Genomic DNA, 14,685 nt, shown 5'->3' with positions numbered 1-14,685 from the left:
CATGTTTGACTCCAGCTTGGAAATAACTCTCCACAAACCGATGGCTGGCTCCCTGTGACAAATATCTGCTAGCAAAGGTCTGTTGGCCAGGAGATGGAAACGATGAGATGATTGATGTCATGGCAGGTAGGAGTTTTTAGCGTGGCTGCAGGCAGGGCTGGCTCCCTGACCCTTTTGCGTTGTTCAGCAGTGGTTGGGACATGCTGTGTTGGCAGGAGCAGCTTGCTCTGTGCTAATATCTCCTGCAGGTGAGCCCAGATCGAGCTGAAGTTGTTCCAGCTGAAACTAAGCATTTTCAAAATGGTTGTCAAGAGCACCTGTAGGACCACTTCACTTTTCATACTGCTGCTTAAATCACTCCTGACTGCAGTCTGGTGTCACCTCTGTTATATAAAAGCTTTAAGATCGCAGAGTAAAATGGACTCTCCAAATGAAATCACTATTGCTTTGTACTTCATTAGCACTCTGGGTTATATACTGCAATAGTTGGGCAATTTCTCAAGCGCAAAGGTTTGGTTCTTCTCCTGGTGATGCAAGAGAGAAGCAGGAGCCTTTGACGCTGGCCAGGTGCTGGGAGAGCTGGGGAAGAGTTCAGAAGGAGCACCCAGCAGCTCGGCAACAGGTAGCAGCAGCTTACTGGCTTCTTGGACTTCTCTGCTTTCAGTAAGTGTTGGGAATCTTATGCACATGTTGTCCAAATTGTTAGGCACCAGCTCCTTCCAGGGCTGGTGATTTCTGGGTTGTGTTTCTCCTTTACAGACCAGGACCAGTGCCTGGTGGAATATGGGTCTTCGTATGCTGTGTCTTGGTGCTCTTGAGGACAGGTGTGAACTGACCCAGAACCTGATCCCTAGACGGTGACATTTGTGTATAAAGACATCCTACAGAGGTGATCCTTGATTAAAGTATCACCTTAACGATAAGCTTAGACCATCCACTAAAATAAGGCAACGGGACCCGAGAACTAACACCATGCACGTTTAAAAAATGCCCTCAGGGATTTTGCCAGGAAGAAAATAGGATGCTGCTTGGAGAAGGAGCTGGGTATGTCGGGTAGGTGGAGGTAAACTCGTTCTAGTCGGGACTGGTATGGGTTTGAAGCTCCTGATGTGGCAGGATAATGCAGGCTCTAGGGGCTGCATCACACGGACATGAATTTTTGAACCGTCCCCCATTGGCTCTCATCAGTTGAAACATTTTCTCTGTCTGTACCACGTCTGTAAGGGTTGGTTTTGATATCTGATCTCCGTGCTTTGAGCTAAATCCTCCTTACCTAGTCCCGTAGTTAGGCGATCTGAAGGTTGTGCTTTGTGGTTGCCACAGAGGCAAAGCGGAGCTTCATTACTGTGTTGTGGAGCTTGTCGGCACTGGGTATGTGGTTTTCTTTTTTGTTCTTTCAAAGCCTTTACCACAAAATTGCCACTTGTGGAGGTTATATAAAGAGATGGGAGTCTGAAAATCCTTTGGCTCCTCTGGAAATAGTCTCCATGGTGCAAGAGGGTGGGGATTTCTGGAGTTTCCAGTGGTGGTGCTCCAGGCCAAAAAGCTGTTGCATCCCAATTTGACCTCAGTTATCCTTATGCATCCCGTTTGGAAGGCTGGTTCTTGTACACGAGCTCACTTTCTTTCCTGCTGGACATCTATTTTCCAGAGTTCTTTAGGATTTTGAACTGCTGAGGATACGCTTGAGCCGAGTTCCCTCAACACACTTGTCTGCTTTTTTCCATAGGTTCCTTAGAAAGAGAGCTTGGACGGCATGCAAAGTTGTGAAATATCTGGAGACAGCACGGATGATCCTCTTAGTAGTGGCCTACGGAGAAAACGACAGCCTCGAATAGTAGTTATTGGTGCTGGGCTTGCAGGCCTGTCAGCAGCAAAAGCGCTCTTGGAAAGCGGTTTCACGGATGTAACTATCCTTGAGGCGACTGACCGAATTGGAGGCCGCGTGCAAAGCGTGAAACTTGGTAAGAGCAGCGTTTTCAGAGCAATTAGCAATCCGCTGGGCTTCTTTTTTTTCCCTCCTAGCAGGCCTTTGTGTTGTTATTAAGTTAATTTGACCCCGGAAACTTGCTTTTTCAGTCAGTGTGCATGCCCAAAAGGTTATGTGAGGTATGGCACTGTCAGGGCCGTGGGTCCTTGGGCTCCTTGCAGGGTGGTTGGATGGTCTTCTGAGGGAGGGCTGCTCCAAAACAGATCATATTTCTATAAAATGAAGATCTTACTGATTGTGCTCACTCTTACAGGAAGCACTCTGTGATAAAATAACTGTCTGAAGATGGTTTCCACCAACGTCTTCAGCTTGACTCCTGACTAGGAGCAGTCAGAATATCTCCTGGCCAGCAAATGTCTGTTTCTCTGTGACTTACATGACTTGCAAAGGGACAAGCTCAGAGCTATTTTGTTTCACAAACAGCCCCATTCATTTCCCTAGAACGAATTTACTGTGTAGGACACTACCCACTGTGAATCAGGCCGCTGGAAAAACCTCTTCAATGTATCCTTTCATCCTGATTTGCAGCTTTCCTACCTCTGCGGATTCTTTTCTGTGCATAACAGAGGTGCAGAAACTGGATATTTTAATTCTTTGTCAACTGGAAGGGCTTGTAAAATATCTAAATGTAAAATTACTGGACTAAATGTCGCCCTTTGCAGCACAGTAGTCAATGAAACTTTCCTGGGTATCTAGAAGGGTGTTACCTATCTCTTTTCCACAGGAGGTAAAAAGCTCTTCTTTTATTGAATTTCCTTCCTGACTTCAATTAACTCATTCTGTTTCTAATCCAACTCTGTGTTTTTATTAACTTTGGCCTCTTGCTGGCCTCCTTTATTATTTTTTTTTTTTTTTTTACGTCAGGTGCTTACATCACTTACTACGTTTTACTCGATAAGCTCACCGCAGTAAATAAACAGCAGCGTCCTATGAACTTTCAGAAGGGAAATGAATGAAAAGGTAGTCAGACAAATCTAATCTGCAGGGCTTGAATAGGGCACTTCACATTCTGCTGAGACTTGGCATAGAGGCTTGAATGGGAAGTGTGTCCTCTGCGCACAATACACTGTATTAAAAATATCCTGCATCATGTCTGCGAGAGGAGGGAAGTGTTAAAGGCTTGAAATCTTCAGGGAGCAGTAAATAATTTTGTCAGTGCACCTGTGAAATAACTCTGTGGTCCTAGCACAGAGACCAGTTCTCTCACCTTTGGATCCTCTTTGTGTTACTCCTGTCTTTACCTTTGCTGGGAATCTACCTCCTGTTTATTACCGCTTGTTAACTAACATGAGGCAGGAGTAGGTTCCTTGCAGATCAGAGGACTGGAAACTAAAGTTTTAGTCTTGATCTCTTAATGTTTGTCTTAGAGCTGTAAACTGTCTTAACTTTTGCAAGGTACCAAAATTACATTGCATAGGTACCGACTGCAGTCCTTTCCCAAGGTGGGTACATGTCCTGGCCCCCTGTGTGCTTCTCAGAGGTACATGGCTTTCAGCCAGACAATTTTGGAGCGCTTCTAGGTGGTGAAATCTTCAGAAGCAGCACGTGCCCAGAGCCTCCCTATTCCCTGGTACAAGGGCAAAAGAGCCGCATGATACTGGGTTGTTTTTTTTTTCCCACTTCCATACTGCTTAGAGCAGCAAGATTGCACCTGCGGCATGCAAGACCTGCTCATTTCTCTCAACTGGCTAAAACTTCCAAAAAATGTTTCAAAAGTCATTATTCTGGGTCTTCAACATACAACCACTTTGACCTGCTTGTCTAACTGGAATGTAAATGTTAGAGTTCTCTGCCTACTCCCCTGTCTGTACCCTGGGCTGAAGATCTAATTGATATCTTCAGCAGAGCAATGACAGCCCCTCAGGGTAATATCCTAATACTTCTGCTTCACCGAGCAATGCTGCATCTTGCAGGGGGCAGTATTTTCCCTCAGCTGCATAGAGCATGTTGCTATAAGCTCTGGGGATTTTCAGAGATTTGGTTCATCATCTCTAGCACAGGTGAGGCAGGGGGTTTGTGCTTGTGGACTGTGTGTTTCTTGTAAGTGTTCTGTAACATCTATATCCACTGCAGGTGTTTCATGACAGGATGCCCAAGGAATAGTCAGGGCTTTGAAGGGAAGTGTGAGATTTCCCTCACTATGCAATCTGTGCATTCCTTTGGAGCATTGCCAGTATGGTTTATCATTGTATATAGTCCTGTTTTGACTGCTGCTTGTACCTTGGTAATCACATTCACAGCTTAGGAGGCAGAGTTTTTCTATCTTTGTTGTATCGACTGATTCATTTGAAGTAGATTAATATTGAAACTAAAATCTTTAAAGGCCCTGGAAGTATATTAACTCTCTCTGTTTAAGAAGATGTCATTTAAATTTACACTTTTAAATGATTCATCACACAGCTTACACTAGGTAACAACTGGCTTATCTGCTTGGGAGTAATGATAATGAGCTTCTAAGTACTACAGGCAAGAATGACTCTTTTTAATTTGTTGGTATTTAATTGCATTCCCCACAGCTCCTGAAAACAGGAGAATCGGAATGCATCATTAATGCTACGGAGCACCAGTGCAGAGGGACCTGCTGGCAGGTATTTTCTTTTGCAGATCAGGTGCCCCGTAAATAAGACCTACATGCAGGAGGATTGTTAGTGTTGCAGAGAGCAAGCTCCTGACAGAAAGCAGCAGGCAGCGTTCCTGCTGCTGATCTGGCATGTGAGGACTCACAGGAGGATTGCATTAACAAGGTGACTGCCACATGCAATATTTATGAGCTTTGTACCTTTGGCTGCCAAGGTACAGCAGTCATTTCCGCCAGGCTGGGTGCTCTCAAAGTGTGTTTGAGTTTGCAGCTCCTAGCGACTTGATGCTGCACGCTCTGAACCACACTCTTGGTATTAGGAACACCTAGAAATCTTTGCACCCTTGAGTGCTGTAATGCATATTTTGAAGGGCAGTCAGCCTGCTTCTTACCAACGAGGCTGTTGTCTGCTTGAAAAATCAGCCGTGTGGGGTTTCTCTTTGAGGCAGTGTCTCAGCCAAACATTTGGAGCTTTCACCTATAACTTGACTACTTTGGTACGGTGTTGTGATGTCTTTCTAGCTGAGCATCTATTTGCATGTTAAGCAGTCTGTGATGGCTGGTAACTGCAGGATGCTTACTTTATCAGGCTGGATCCTATTAACGATCCCACTTAATCAGGCATTCAGACACCTCTGCAGAGTGAGCTGCGCAGCGTGGTGCTGGCTGCGATGCTGGGAGAGCACTGCTTTGGCAGATTTTGCTACAGCACTTAGCTTTGGATTTAGGAGAACCTGTAAAAATGTGAGTGCAAGACTTGACCCAAGCTTATTTTTAGCGCTTCCTTTCAGCTGCTGAACGTTTTCCTGTGCAGTCAGCCAACTGTGGCAGAGCCCTAGTGCAAACCTTGTATAAGGAAGGAGGAGAGTGGGGCTGGCCAAGCTCTTTGTTTGCAAACAGAGGCTACAGGTGATGAAGACAAAGTGTGTTGGGTGTTTAACCTGACAGTGCAGCTTTTTTTTTTAAGAACTTGATTTAAACTTCCATGGGCAGAAATAATAAAATATGACTTGTTCCCTCATTTTGGGGAATGGAAATGCATTTTTGTATTGCAGTTGGTCTAACTATGGTAACACAAACCATCTTTGTAAATAACATGCATTTTTAATCAGAGGACAGGGGTCAGTATGCAGGCCAACGTTGCTATCCCAGGGCAGTCCCAATTTTTCCTGCAGCTCCCTGACGTAGATCCTTTTCTTCTTGTGTCTCTGTATCTGTCTCCTCCTCTCCATAACAACAGATATTTGAAGTCTTTAGATAATTCTTATATGCTCTTTTCCTCCTACTTTAATATTTATTTAATGATCCTCTTATGTCCTTGCAGTAGTACAGTGTAGCTTCTTACAGCTCTTTTCCTTTTCTCCCTCCCCAGCTCCTCACTAATACATAGCTTGAGCTGCACCACGTGCTGTGCATCCTCTGCTGTCCAGTTGTGTTTTAGGTGCAGGGTTAGGGGAGATGATGTAGAAGGGCCAAGTAGCAAAGATAGAGCAGCTGGCAACAGTGATGGTAAGGACTGTGAACCTAAAAAACTCTGCATTTCACCTTAAGTATCAGAGGTGTGTAACTATGGTGTGTCTTTACTGGAAACATCCCACCCTTCTAGCACTATCTCACCTTGCATCCCAAAGGATTGGCTCGAAGAACACTGGTATTGCCCTTGTATAAGAGAGAAAGCTTGTTTAGCTGATGTTCAGACATGATGTCCCTGGGCAATCATTCTGCTTTTGAATGTATACAGTTTATTTAGGGCTGAGCGTGATGTGCTTTCAGAGAAATGGGCTTCCATAACCTGTCTGCTTCGTTTACTCTCCTTCAGGGCACGCCACTTTTGAACTGGGAGCTACGTGGATCCATGGTTCGCATGGAAACCCAGTCTATCATCTAGCAGAAGACAATGGTTTACTCGAAGAGACTACTGATGGTGAGAGAAGTGTTGGCCGGATCAGCCTTTACTCAAAGAATGGGGTGGCTTATCATCTTACCAACAACGGGCAAAGGATCCCGAAAGATGTGGTTGAAGAATTCAGTGATTTATACAACGAGGTTGGTATTCAGCTGGTCTGCCAGGTTTGCCTGAAACACTAGCAGCCCTTGGTATTCCAGGTACTGGACAAGGGTAGAAAACCAGTCATGTCTTGAATTTCTTTTCAAAAACTCAACATTTAGATTGTTCTCATCTACTTAATTATAACCGATTTGTCTCTGATGTCTGCTTAACTCACTGTTGTTAGGATGAACAATCTTTCCACATTTGTCATCGGTTTAATCACTTCCAGCAGCTATTGCTGGTGAGATCCAGTCATTTGCTCTAGAAAGTTGCTACTTAATTGAAAGGGTAAAGGAAGGATCAAATTACTAAACAAAGTAGAACGCAAAACCGTAGCAACAACCAGCTAAATATTGTAGCCTGTGACATTTTATTGACGTTATAAATACCTTAGTGTGCAGGGTAGTATGCCAAAGTCAGTGTAGTAACATAGGAATTGCGAGCTTTGTTGCATCAGGAGGAAAAGAACATCTTTTCTGGTAGATTCAGACCAGCGTTGGCTTCAGTTTAAAGTTATTCTGACTTCTTTTGCTCGCTGTTTACTGATGTCCTCTTCCGTTCAGTGTAGATGAAGGCCTCAGTCTGTGACAGAAGAGCAAAACATGAAAAAAAATCAAACACACAAAAAATACAGAAGTAGAACCTAGAAATTCTAAATAGAAGACTTCAAGATGGGAATGGAAATGCACATTTAGTGGAAAGATTAAGCTCTGCTGAAGAAGCTGTAAGTCAGTGTTAGGCTCTTGGACAAAAAGGGCCAAGTTTACTTTGATGTAGGTAGGCAATGCTGCTAGTGATCCTAGTGTTTCTTCAAGAGGAAAAATGAGGTTTCTTATACTGATTTGTGTGATGAACATGTGAGATAGACAGGTTGGTATTACTTCCATCTGCTTTCAGTAGCAATGTTTAGCTTCAGGCAGAGTAAAGAGAAAGAAGGAAGCTTGCTAAAGTTAAGTATAATTATTGCCAACACTCTTTGCATGTCATTTATGAAGTATGTTTAGGGAGGTCGATGCAGAATGTCTAGTTCTCCTTTTTACCCAGGTAATATGACCTCTTAGTTATTTAAAACACAGCAAAACATTATTTTCATCAGTCTGTAGTCACGCCTTGAACCCTTCAGATTGTCATCTGACAGCGAACTTCACTAGTATTTGACACATGGCTGAACATACACTAGATTGAGGTTACTCTTGGATATTTTATGTTTAAAAATATGTCCGAGAGCTTTTAGGAAGTCACCAAAAGAAAAATCACTGTAGCCTGAAAAGAATTATCAAGAACTGAATGTGGAGCAGGAATGTGGATTTTTTGCTTGGAAAGACTTTTAATACTGTGTCCTGGGGCTCTGAACAGGAATCCATGATGAGATGGTGTAGAATTATTTCAGTTTTAAGAGAGGAGGAGTAGGAATTTCGAAGAAACCCATTACAGTAGGAATTTAACAAGTATTGGAATTCAGCATGGAATTAATTAGGAATTCAACGTGGAAGGTAATTCTTTCTGGATGAATGCAGGTAGAGATTATTCATCTGAACAGTGCTTTCACATTACTGAATCAAAACCAGAACCACAACGAGCTGGAAAAAATGACAGCTAAGACATGTGAAGCAAGATTAACAGAAAATAAGAATAGAAGAGAAAAGAAATAAGTGAAAATACTGCAGCGAGCAGCATTACTTATGTAAATGGAACACCACCAACTTCATGCAGTGCTCAGTGATCATCCTGACTTAAAGATGATAAGAAAACCTCCAGCAAAGGGCGAGTGTCAGAGGCAGGCAGGCTCTGATAGAAGAGAATACAAAGATGAGAGCTACTTAGCTTTGAGATGCAGCCGATAAGATAAAGGCTGTAATAAGGTGCCAGTGTTTTAAAAATGATTAATTTGGTAAATCTACCCTTCCTTTTAAAGCAAGAGAAAGGGGACAGCCAGTGACATGAGAGAACAACACATTAAAAGTTAATCTTCTTTACGCAACACGTAATTAGCTTATCATTGCCGCAGGATATCTTTATCGCTAGGAGACAGAAAAGGATTTCACATTTATGGATTGTAAAAATGTCTACAGCTACTCTGCAATAAAAAAAAAAAAAAAATAATATGTAGGGGACAGCTTAAGCCAAGAAGAGGACATCAGCCAGCCTCTAATTGCTGTTGCTGGGGAGGTGCTTTCTCTGTAATCCATCAAAGTGTGCTGGAATTTCTTGTGGGGCAGCTTACAGTTTTGTTTAGCTTCTTGTCCCAGCCTCTTTGGAGTGTCAGATTGGCCAATCTTTAGTGATTTAAGACAGTAGACTGTTTGTTCTTCACTCCTCTGTTTAGGAAAAGTGGGAATTAAGGTGGTCTATGCGATCTCCTGAAAAACACCAATTAAAAAGACCGTATGAAGTGCAAGTGCCGCAGTGGGCTGGAAGACAGAAACATGTGCAGCAGGCATGCAGCTTTGGGAACCTTTTCCTCTGGCATAAATTGCAAAGAATGTTTCTGTTTACATGTGCTGAGTCAGCCTGGTGCATTTCTATTTTTTTCATCCCCCCATCTTTTTTTTTTTTTTTGCCTTTTTTTCTTTAGAGTCCATTTCCATTCCATTCTTGTTATTATTGGTAGAAATCTGGTCTTCAGTTCTGTCTCTCTGCATTTTTGAGGTGGGATTTTTGGTGTTACGACATCACGAAGCTGTCCAGCATAAACAGCCATTTTACAGATCACCGGGCCCTGAGGTCAGGCTCCTGCTCTGCTGCGTTAGGAGCTCCCAGCCCCTTCTCAGAGCCTTGGGCAGCCTGCTGCTAGCAGTCCCAACGTCATCTTGTGTCATCTCTCAGCCTGTGTGTCCCGTAGAAGAGGCTTAGATAGCAAAGGCTGTGACACAAACAGCCCTGGCTTGAAAAGAGAAAAAAAAAAAAAAAAAAAAAAAGCACCAAACACATGATGTATGTGAAGCCTAATCAGGGACTGGCATTACCAGTGGAAAATGTAGTCCTGAATGAACAGGGGCTAAATTTGTCACAGGTTCAAGTGCCTGCCTTCCCCTGCACAGCCGGCTTGCTTCCCAGGCATTCACTGCTCTCCTCTCGCTGCAGCTGCTGCTGTGTGCTTGGACCCTAGTGCATGCCTCCAGCTCTGCTTCTGCATCTGCATTTCCCTAGTCCCAGTTATCTTGTCATTTGGACACCCGATTAAGGGCATGCGAAATGCAGATCATTTCCCTTGAGCGTTTCACTTGCGTATGTGGAGTCGCTGAGGCTGGAGCCTGCCAAGGTGAGGTCTGGCCCTCTGTACGCTGAATTCCCCTGCTGTGAAAGGCCGAGCACCCCGTTACCACTCAGCTTCGCCTCACCAGTTCATTTGGAGAGTCCTTACTCTTTTCCAGGCACTTATCCAATCTTTTTTTTTTTTTTTTTTTTTTTTTTTTTGGCTGGCTTCTGCTTCTCTCCGAGTTTTGCTTCTTTTTGTTTGCAGTAGCCTGGATTTCTAATAGCCGTGGGGATGCCTCACAGAAGCCTTTATTTGGTTACGAGGAAGCTGAGCAGGCTTCATTTCTGTAGCAGAAAGCTCCCTACGAGAGGCTGCCTTGAGTGAGAAGCCGGTGCACTGAATCCAGGGCAGTCAAGATCTATCATCAGCTTGTGACCGCGCTGACCTGAATCCTCCAACATGAGAGCAAAAACAAGCTGGGGGAAGGCCTCCAATCCCACAAAGCAGCTCCCTGGATTTCCAACCACTGGGAGAAAAGGCATCAGGCCTGCTGTTGGCAGAACAGTTCTCCAGACACTGTTGTTTTGAGATTATCCTTCAGAGACCTTGTGTTGTGCAGGGCTGGCACTGCTTAGGGTCATTTGGTCACACCTCAAAGGGGCAAAAGCTGTGGAAGGTGGTTCCCCGGGGGGGGGTGATGTCCATGACACGTGTTTATAATCTCCCCACTTTTCTCTCCACTCCTGCTAGGATAATTTGTGGATCCTGGGGCTGGGAGGAATTTAGGACTCTGCTAACTATCATGTCTGTGTGACCCACAGAGAAAAGGGACAGGAACGTGGCCGCTGAGAGCCGTGTCCACAGCTGGGAAATGTAAATGGGGCCAGCCCATCTCAGAGTTGCCCTTCTGTCACTGCTAAGTCCTCATTTTCCTCTGCAAACAGGTATTTCTGGCCAACTCCCAGATACTTCTGAGGGGTGGTGAGTTTGGCTAGTTAAATACAGGTGAAAAATCACTGCTCCCAAGGGTTTCACAGTGTACCGACCAGCCTGGTTTAGGAACTGTGCCTCTTTTTAAGGCTTTTCAGTAAGGCCATGGTCCCTAAAGGCCTGCTTTACAGGAACCCTCCCTTTAACAATTGGCTAATTAATGTCCTCCTTATCTGTCAGCTTTCTCCTGTGTGCTGCAGGGTTTCTGGGGGAGGGCTGCAGCCGAGGAACCATGAAGATTTCCCCCCTTCTGCTCTCCCCACCCCATGCTGGGCTTTGTGCCATCCCCGATTAAGGCCTGGCCTTGCCGTATGGGGGAAGCAGGCCCAAAGGAGGTCACCGGTCCCTCCCTGCCCTTCTATTGCACCGACAGATGTCTGGCTTGGTAACAGCACGGACCTATCTCCATCAAGGTTTTTTTTTACTGACCGGGGATTAAATCACTCGAGTTTTTAAGCCAAACGAGAAAAAGACAATGCTGCGGCTCGTCACCGGCGCTGCCAGGAAGGAGCGTGGCCTGGGATGTGCTTTCCTGACCTCCTTCGGTTTGGAGAAGCTTCTTTATTTAGATTTGTGCTTCCTAAGGGACTGCCTCTTCCTGTGGTAGAGGAGCACGTAGGTGGTAAACACGTGGAGGTGGAAGCCTGTAGGTAATGGGGAGGACATCTTGGGGGAGCCCACCTTCCCTTCACAGACCCCTGTTGTGGATGCCCCAAAGCTGGTCAGAAGGAAGACAGAAAAGCCAAAGTGGATCTGTTTTAGGATTATAACCTTTCAATTGGCTTTAAATCACGATTACCTGGCTTCTGACTGATGGGATGATAGCAAAGGCTTGGTGTTCACAGCACAGGGATCGGGGTTGCTCTGCTCTTTTCTCTGTAGGGCAATGGAGAATCCAGTGGTAAATAAAAACATACCCATGGCTCGCTTATCCTTCTGGCCAAGTGGAAGCTGGGCTTTAACACAGCTTTGCTTGTCTTGTGAATGCCTTATCTGCTTAGAGTGTGCAATCGGCTTAGGGAAGCTGAGCTGTGTTGTGCTGATGCAAGGTCTGTGCAGCTCGTGCTTGCTGGAAGTTGTCTGGGCCTTGGAAATCAGAAGACTTGAGAGCCATGGGATGCTGAAACTGCCAAATTGCTTTTGGCATTGTGAAGTAGAGAAGACATCATTTCCTTTCCTTTGCTGGAAGCCTTAATTTCATAAAGGGAACTGGTCTCCACCTTTCTTACCTGGAAACCTCCTTGGAGAGGCTCCATGTCCAAGTCTGCAAGTCTCGTATGTCTTCAGCAGTTCCACTCATTCTTCTTGTGATTTCTTCTCTGCTCTTTCAGTTTATTTTTCCCTTTTGTCCCTTTTCACTTATTTTCTTCTTCCATTTTCTTCCTGTCCCTCACTTACCCTCATCTACTCTCTTTCCTCCATTTACTCACAGACCTGCTCTTTCCTGCTCCCACTGCTCCTGTGCATTTTCTCTCAGTACCTTCCCTTCCTCATCATCCTTCCAGTCTACCTCCTCAAATTCACTTTACTTATAAAACCCCAGAGAAAATCAAGCTTATGGGGAGCATTGTGATGGGAGTCAATGAGAACACGGTTCATAAGCCATGTCGAAAGAAAATGAGACACTCTAGGAGACTTTGAAGGAGAGCTAGCTTCCTACCAGACATTTATATTCAAGCTGAAGTCCTCAGCATGCCCAAATTATCTGTCTCTAACAAAAAAAGGTCATAAATTTTAGTCAAACCATCCTTGACAGGAAAAACTCATTCAGCAGGGATCTTACCTCTGTACTTGTAAGAGAACTGTGCACCCCTGTGGCATGATACCGAGGAGAAGGTGACTCATTTTGGGCAAACAAGTTATTAATGGGATGAGTTGTACTTCTGGGAGCCACCTTTTAAAAGCTTTGCTCTGTTAAAAGATTCCTTGGAGTTTTTACATGGAAATGAAGGGCCATGATTCAACTGCAGGCTCTGCTGGGAATCCTGCAGGCTCAAGCACTGATTACTCCAGACAGCCACAAGCAGATGGCCAAGGTGGATAGCTGCTTGCTTGCTTTTAAATAGCCGATGTGGTGGAAAACAGGGGCTTAAAAAAGTCAGGATCTCCTTCAAAGAACGTTGTCAGGAAGGGATCTTTTTGCAGGTCCTGCTCAGGCTGACTCTGGGTGGGGGCTACCGAGGAAGTTTTTGTTTCCCATGGATCTGTGCTTATCTTGTGCTCATCAAGTAAAATGATTTAGCATACAAAATTCATTTTTTGAGTGTGTGTTACTTATTTCCTAGTTTTGGGGGGACAGCAGAAAGCTAAATATGAAACTGATTTCCCCCAACCTGGTGGATTCTTGAGCATCATCGTGAAGCAGTTAGGTTATAACGGTTAGAAATAACACCTAGCAAATCCAAGCTGTCTTTGTAGAGATGCTCAGCAGCCTCCCCTTGCCTGGCTTGCTGCTCCAGCTGCAACATCTAAACAGCTGGCTGAACAACAGGCTTTTGCTATGGAAAATAGCAGGACTGCCTCAGCTGGTCTTCTGCAAGTGATAGAACGGACACCCTTAAATTAATACGAACTTAATAGCAGCTTATATAATGACTTAATGGTGACTAGGCTGCTGCAGAGGTGAGTGAGGGTGATTATCTTTGCCTGGAGGGAAGTTTTGTTTTCTTCCTTCTGACCAGCATAGCTGTGGATGCAGCGGGACACGGTGTTGGAGCAGAGGGCACAAGAAGCTGCCAAAGCTGATCTCTGAGGCTGGCAAGGGCAGGTGACCTGAACTTGCTGGTTTGGGATGGAGGAAAAAACATCCTGCTCGAGGTTTGGCTTCTGCTGTGATTCACGTTGTCCACCTCCTGTCCTGTCTCTTGCAGGTCTATAACCTGACTCAGGAGTTCTTCCAACGAGGTAAACCAGTCAATGCTGAGAGCCAGAATAGCGTGGGCGTCTTTACACGGGACGTGGTCCGCAAGCGTGTCAAGGCCGATCCGGATGACACAGAGGCCGTCAAGAGGCTGAAACTAGCCATGATCCAGCAGTACCTTAAGGTGTGTGTGCACGTCGTGGCTTATTTGGTTTTACTAAGGGCAGACAAATCTTCAACCTCAGACACCTGGCAAAGCCTTGCCTGTCACTCAGGAATTGCTTTCCGGGGGCTCTTGCTGCTGGGGCAGTTCCTGTTTGTGTCGACAACTTCTCCTCTTGAGGCATGTGCTAAGACTGGGGGCTGTAGGAATCATGCATTCGCTGTTTTTTTCTTATCTTAAACTTCCAGTTTTCTAATTAGAAGGGGATTTCCTAGGCCCTGTTAAATTTTCTAGTGTGATTTAAGGTTTTCTTGTCAACTGAAGCTACTCTACTGTCAGCTTGTTCTAGCAATGCACAGTCTTGTGCCTTACACCTGGGACTTGATCCTGCCTGAGTATCTTTTACCCTCTTCTGCCTCTGCCCATATCTCAGACACCAGAAAAAAAACAACATAGCTTCAACACTAGTAATTTGTTGAAGAAATCCCTGGAAAGCATTTTGAAGGTAAAGCAATAAAGCCAAAGGTAGCTTGTATAAACCCCTGTCCTAATCATCTTTCCTCACGGCTTCCCTAGTTCTTTTTATCTCCTTGATGCCTTGGCCTAAATGGGATCTCTGTGGGATGAGGACTTAATGCTGCATCAAGCACTCCACAAGTAAAGTGTAACAGTCCTTCCTATTTCAATTATAATGACTTAAAGGCTTATGAAATGAGGCAGGGGAGCCGAGTGGCACTCTGTGACATGGTGTGTGGTGGGTGGGAAGCTGAAACACAGATAAAGACCTAAAGAGTCTCTTGCAGGAGGTCTGTGATAAAACTGGGATTTGAGCCCAGGCATCCTGAAACTGTACTG

At 44.8% G+C, this 14,685-nt stretch overlaps 1 protein-coding gene across 1 annotated transcript in view; it reads left to right on the top strand.

Annotated features, from left to right (window-relative positions):
• The window catches only part of SMOX (spermine oxidase), a 47,910-nt gene that overhangs the window by 24,235 nt on the left and 8,990 nt on the right, over nucleotides 1-14,685 (top strand). The window contains exons 2-4 of the mRNA XM_084285958.1: nucleotides 1,730-1,964; nucleotides 6,388-6,614; nucleotides 13,678-13,851. Of these exons, the coding sequence (XP_084142084.1) occupies nucleotides 1,757-1,964; nucleotides 6,388-6,614; nucleotides 13,678-13,851 (609 nt within the window). The 5' untranslated portion in view covers nucleotides 1,730-1,756. The remainder of the gene's footprint in view (nucleotides 1-1,729; nucleotides 1,965-6,387; nucleotides 6,615-13,677; nucleotides 13,852-14,685) is intronic.

This window comes from Netta rufina (genome assembly GCF_964035555.1).
Source record: "Netta rufina genome assembly, chromosome: 4".
In the NCBI taxonomy this organism is placed as follows: domain Eukaryota; kingdom Metazoa; phylum Chordata; class Aves; order Anseriformes; family Anatidae; genus Netta; species Netta rufina.
The sequence above is the reverse complement of the archived record's forward strand: the minus strand, read 5'-3'. Positions and strand labels throughout refer to the sequence as shown.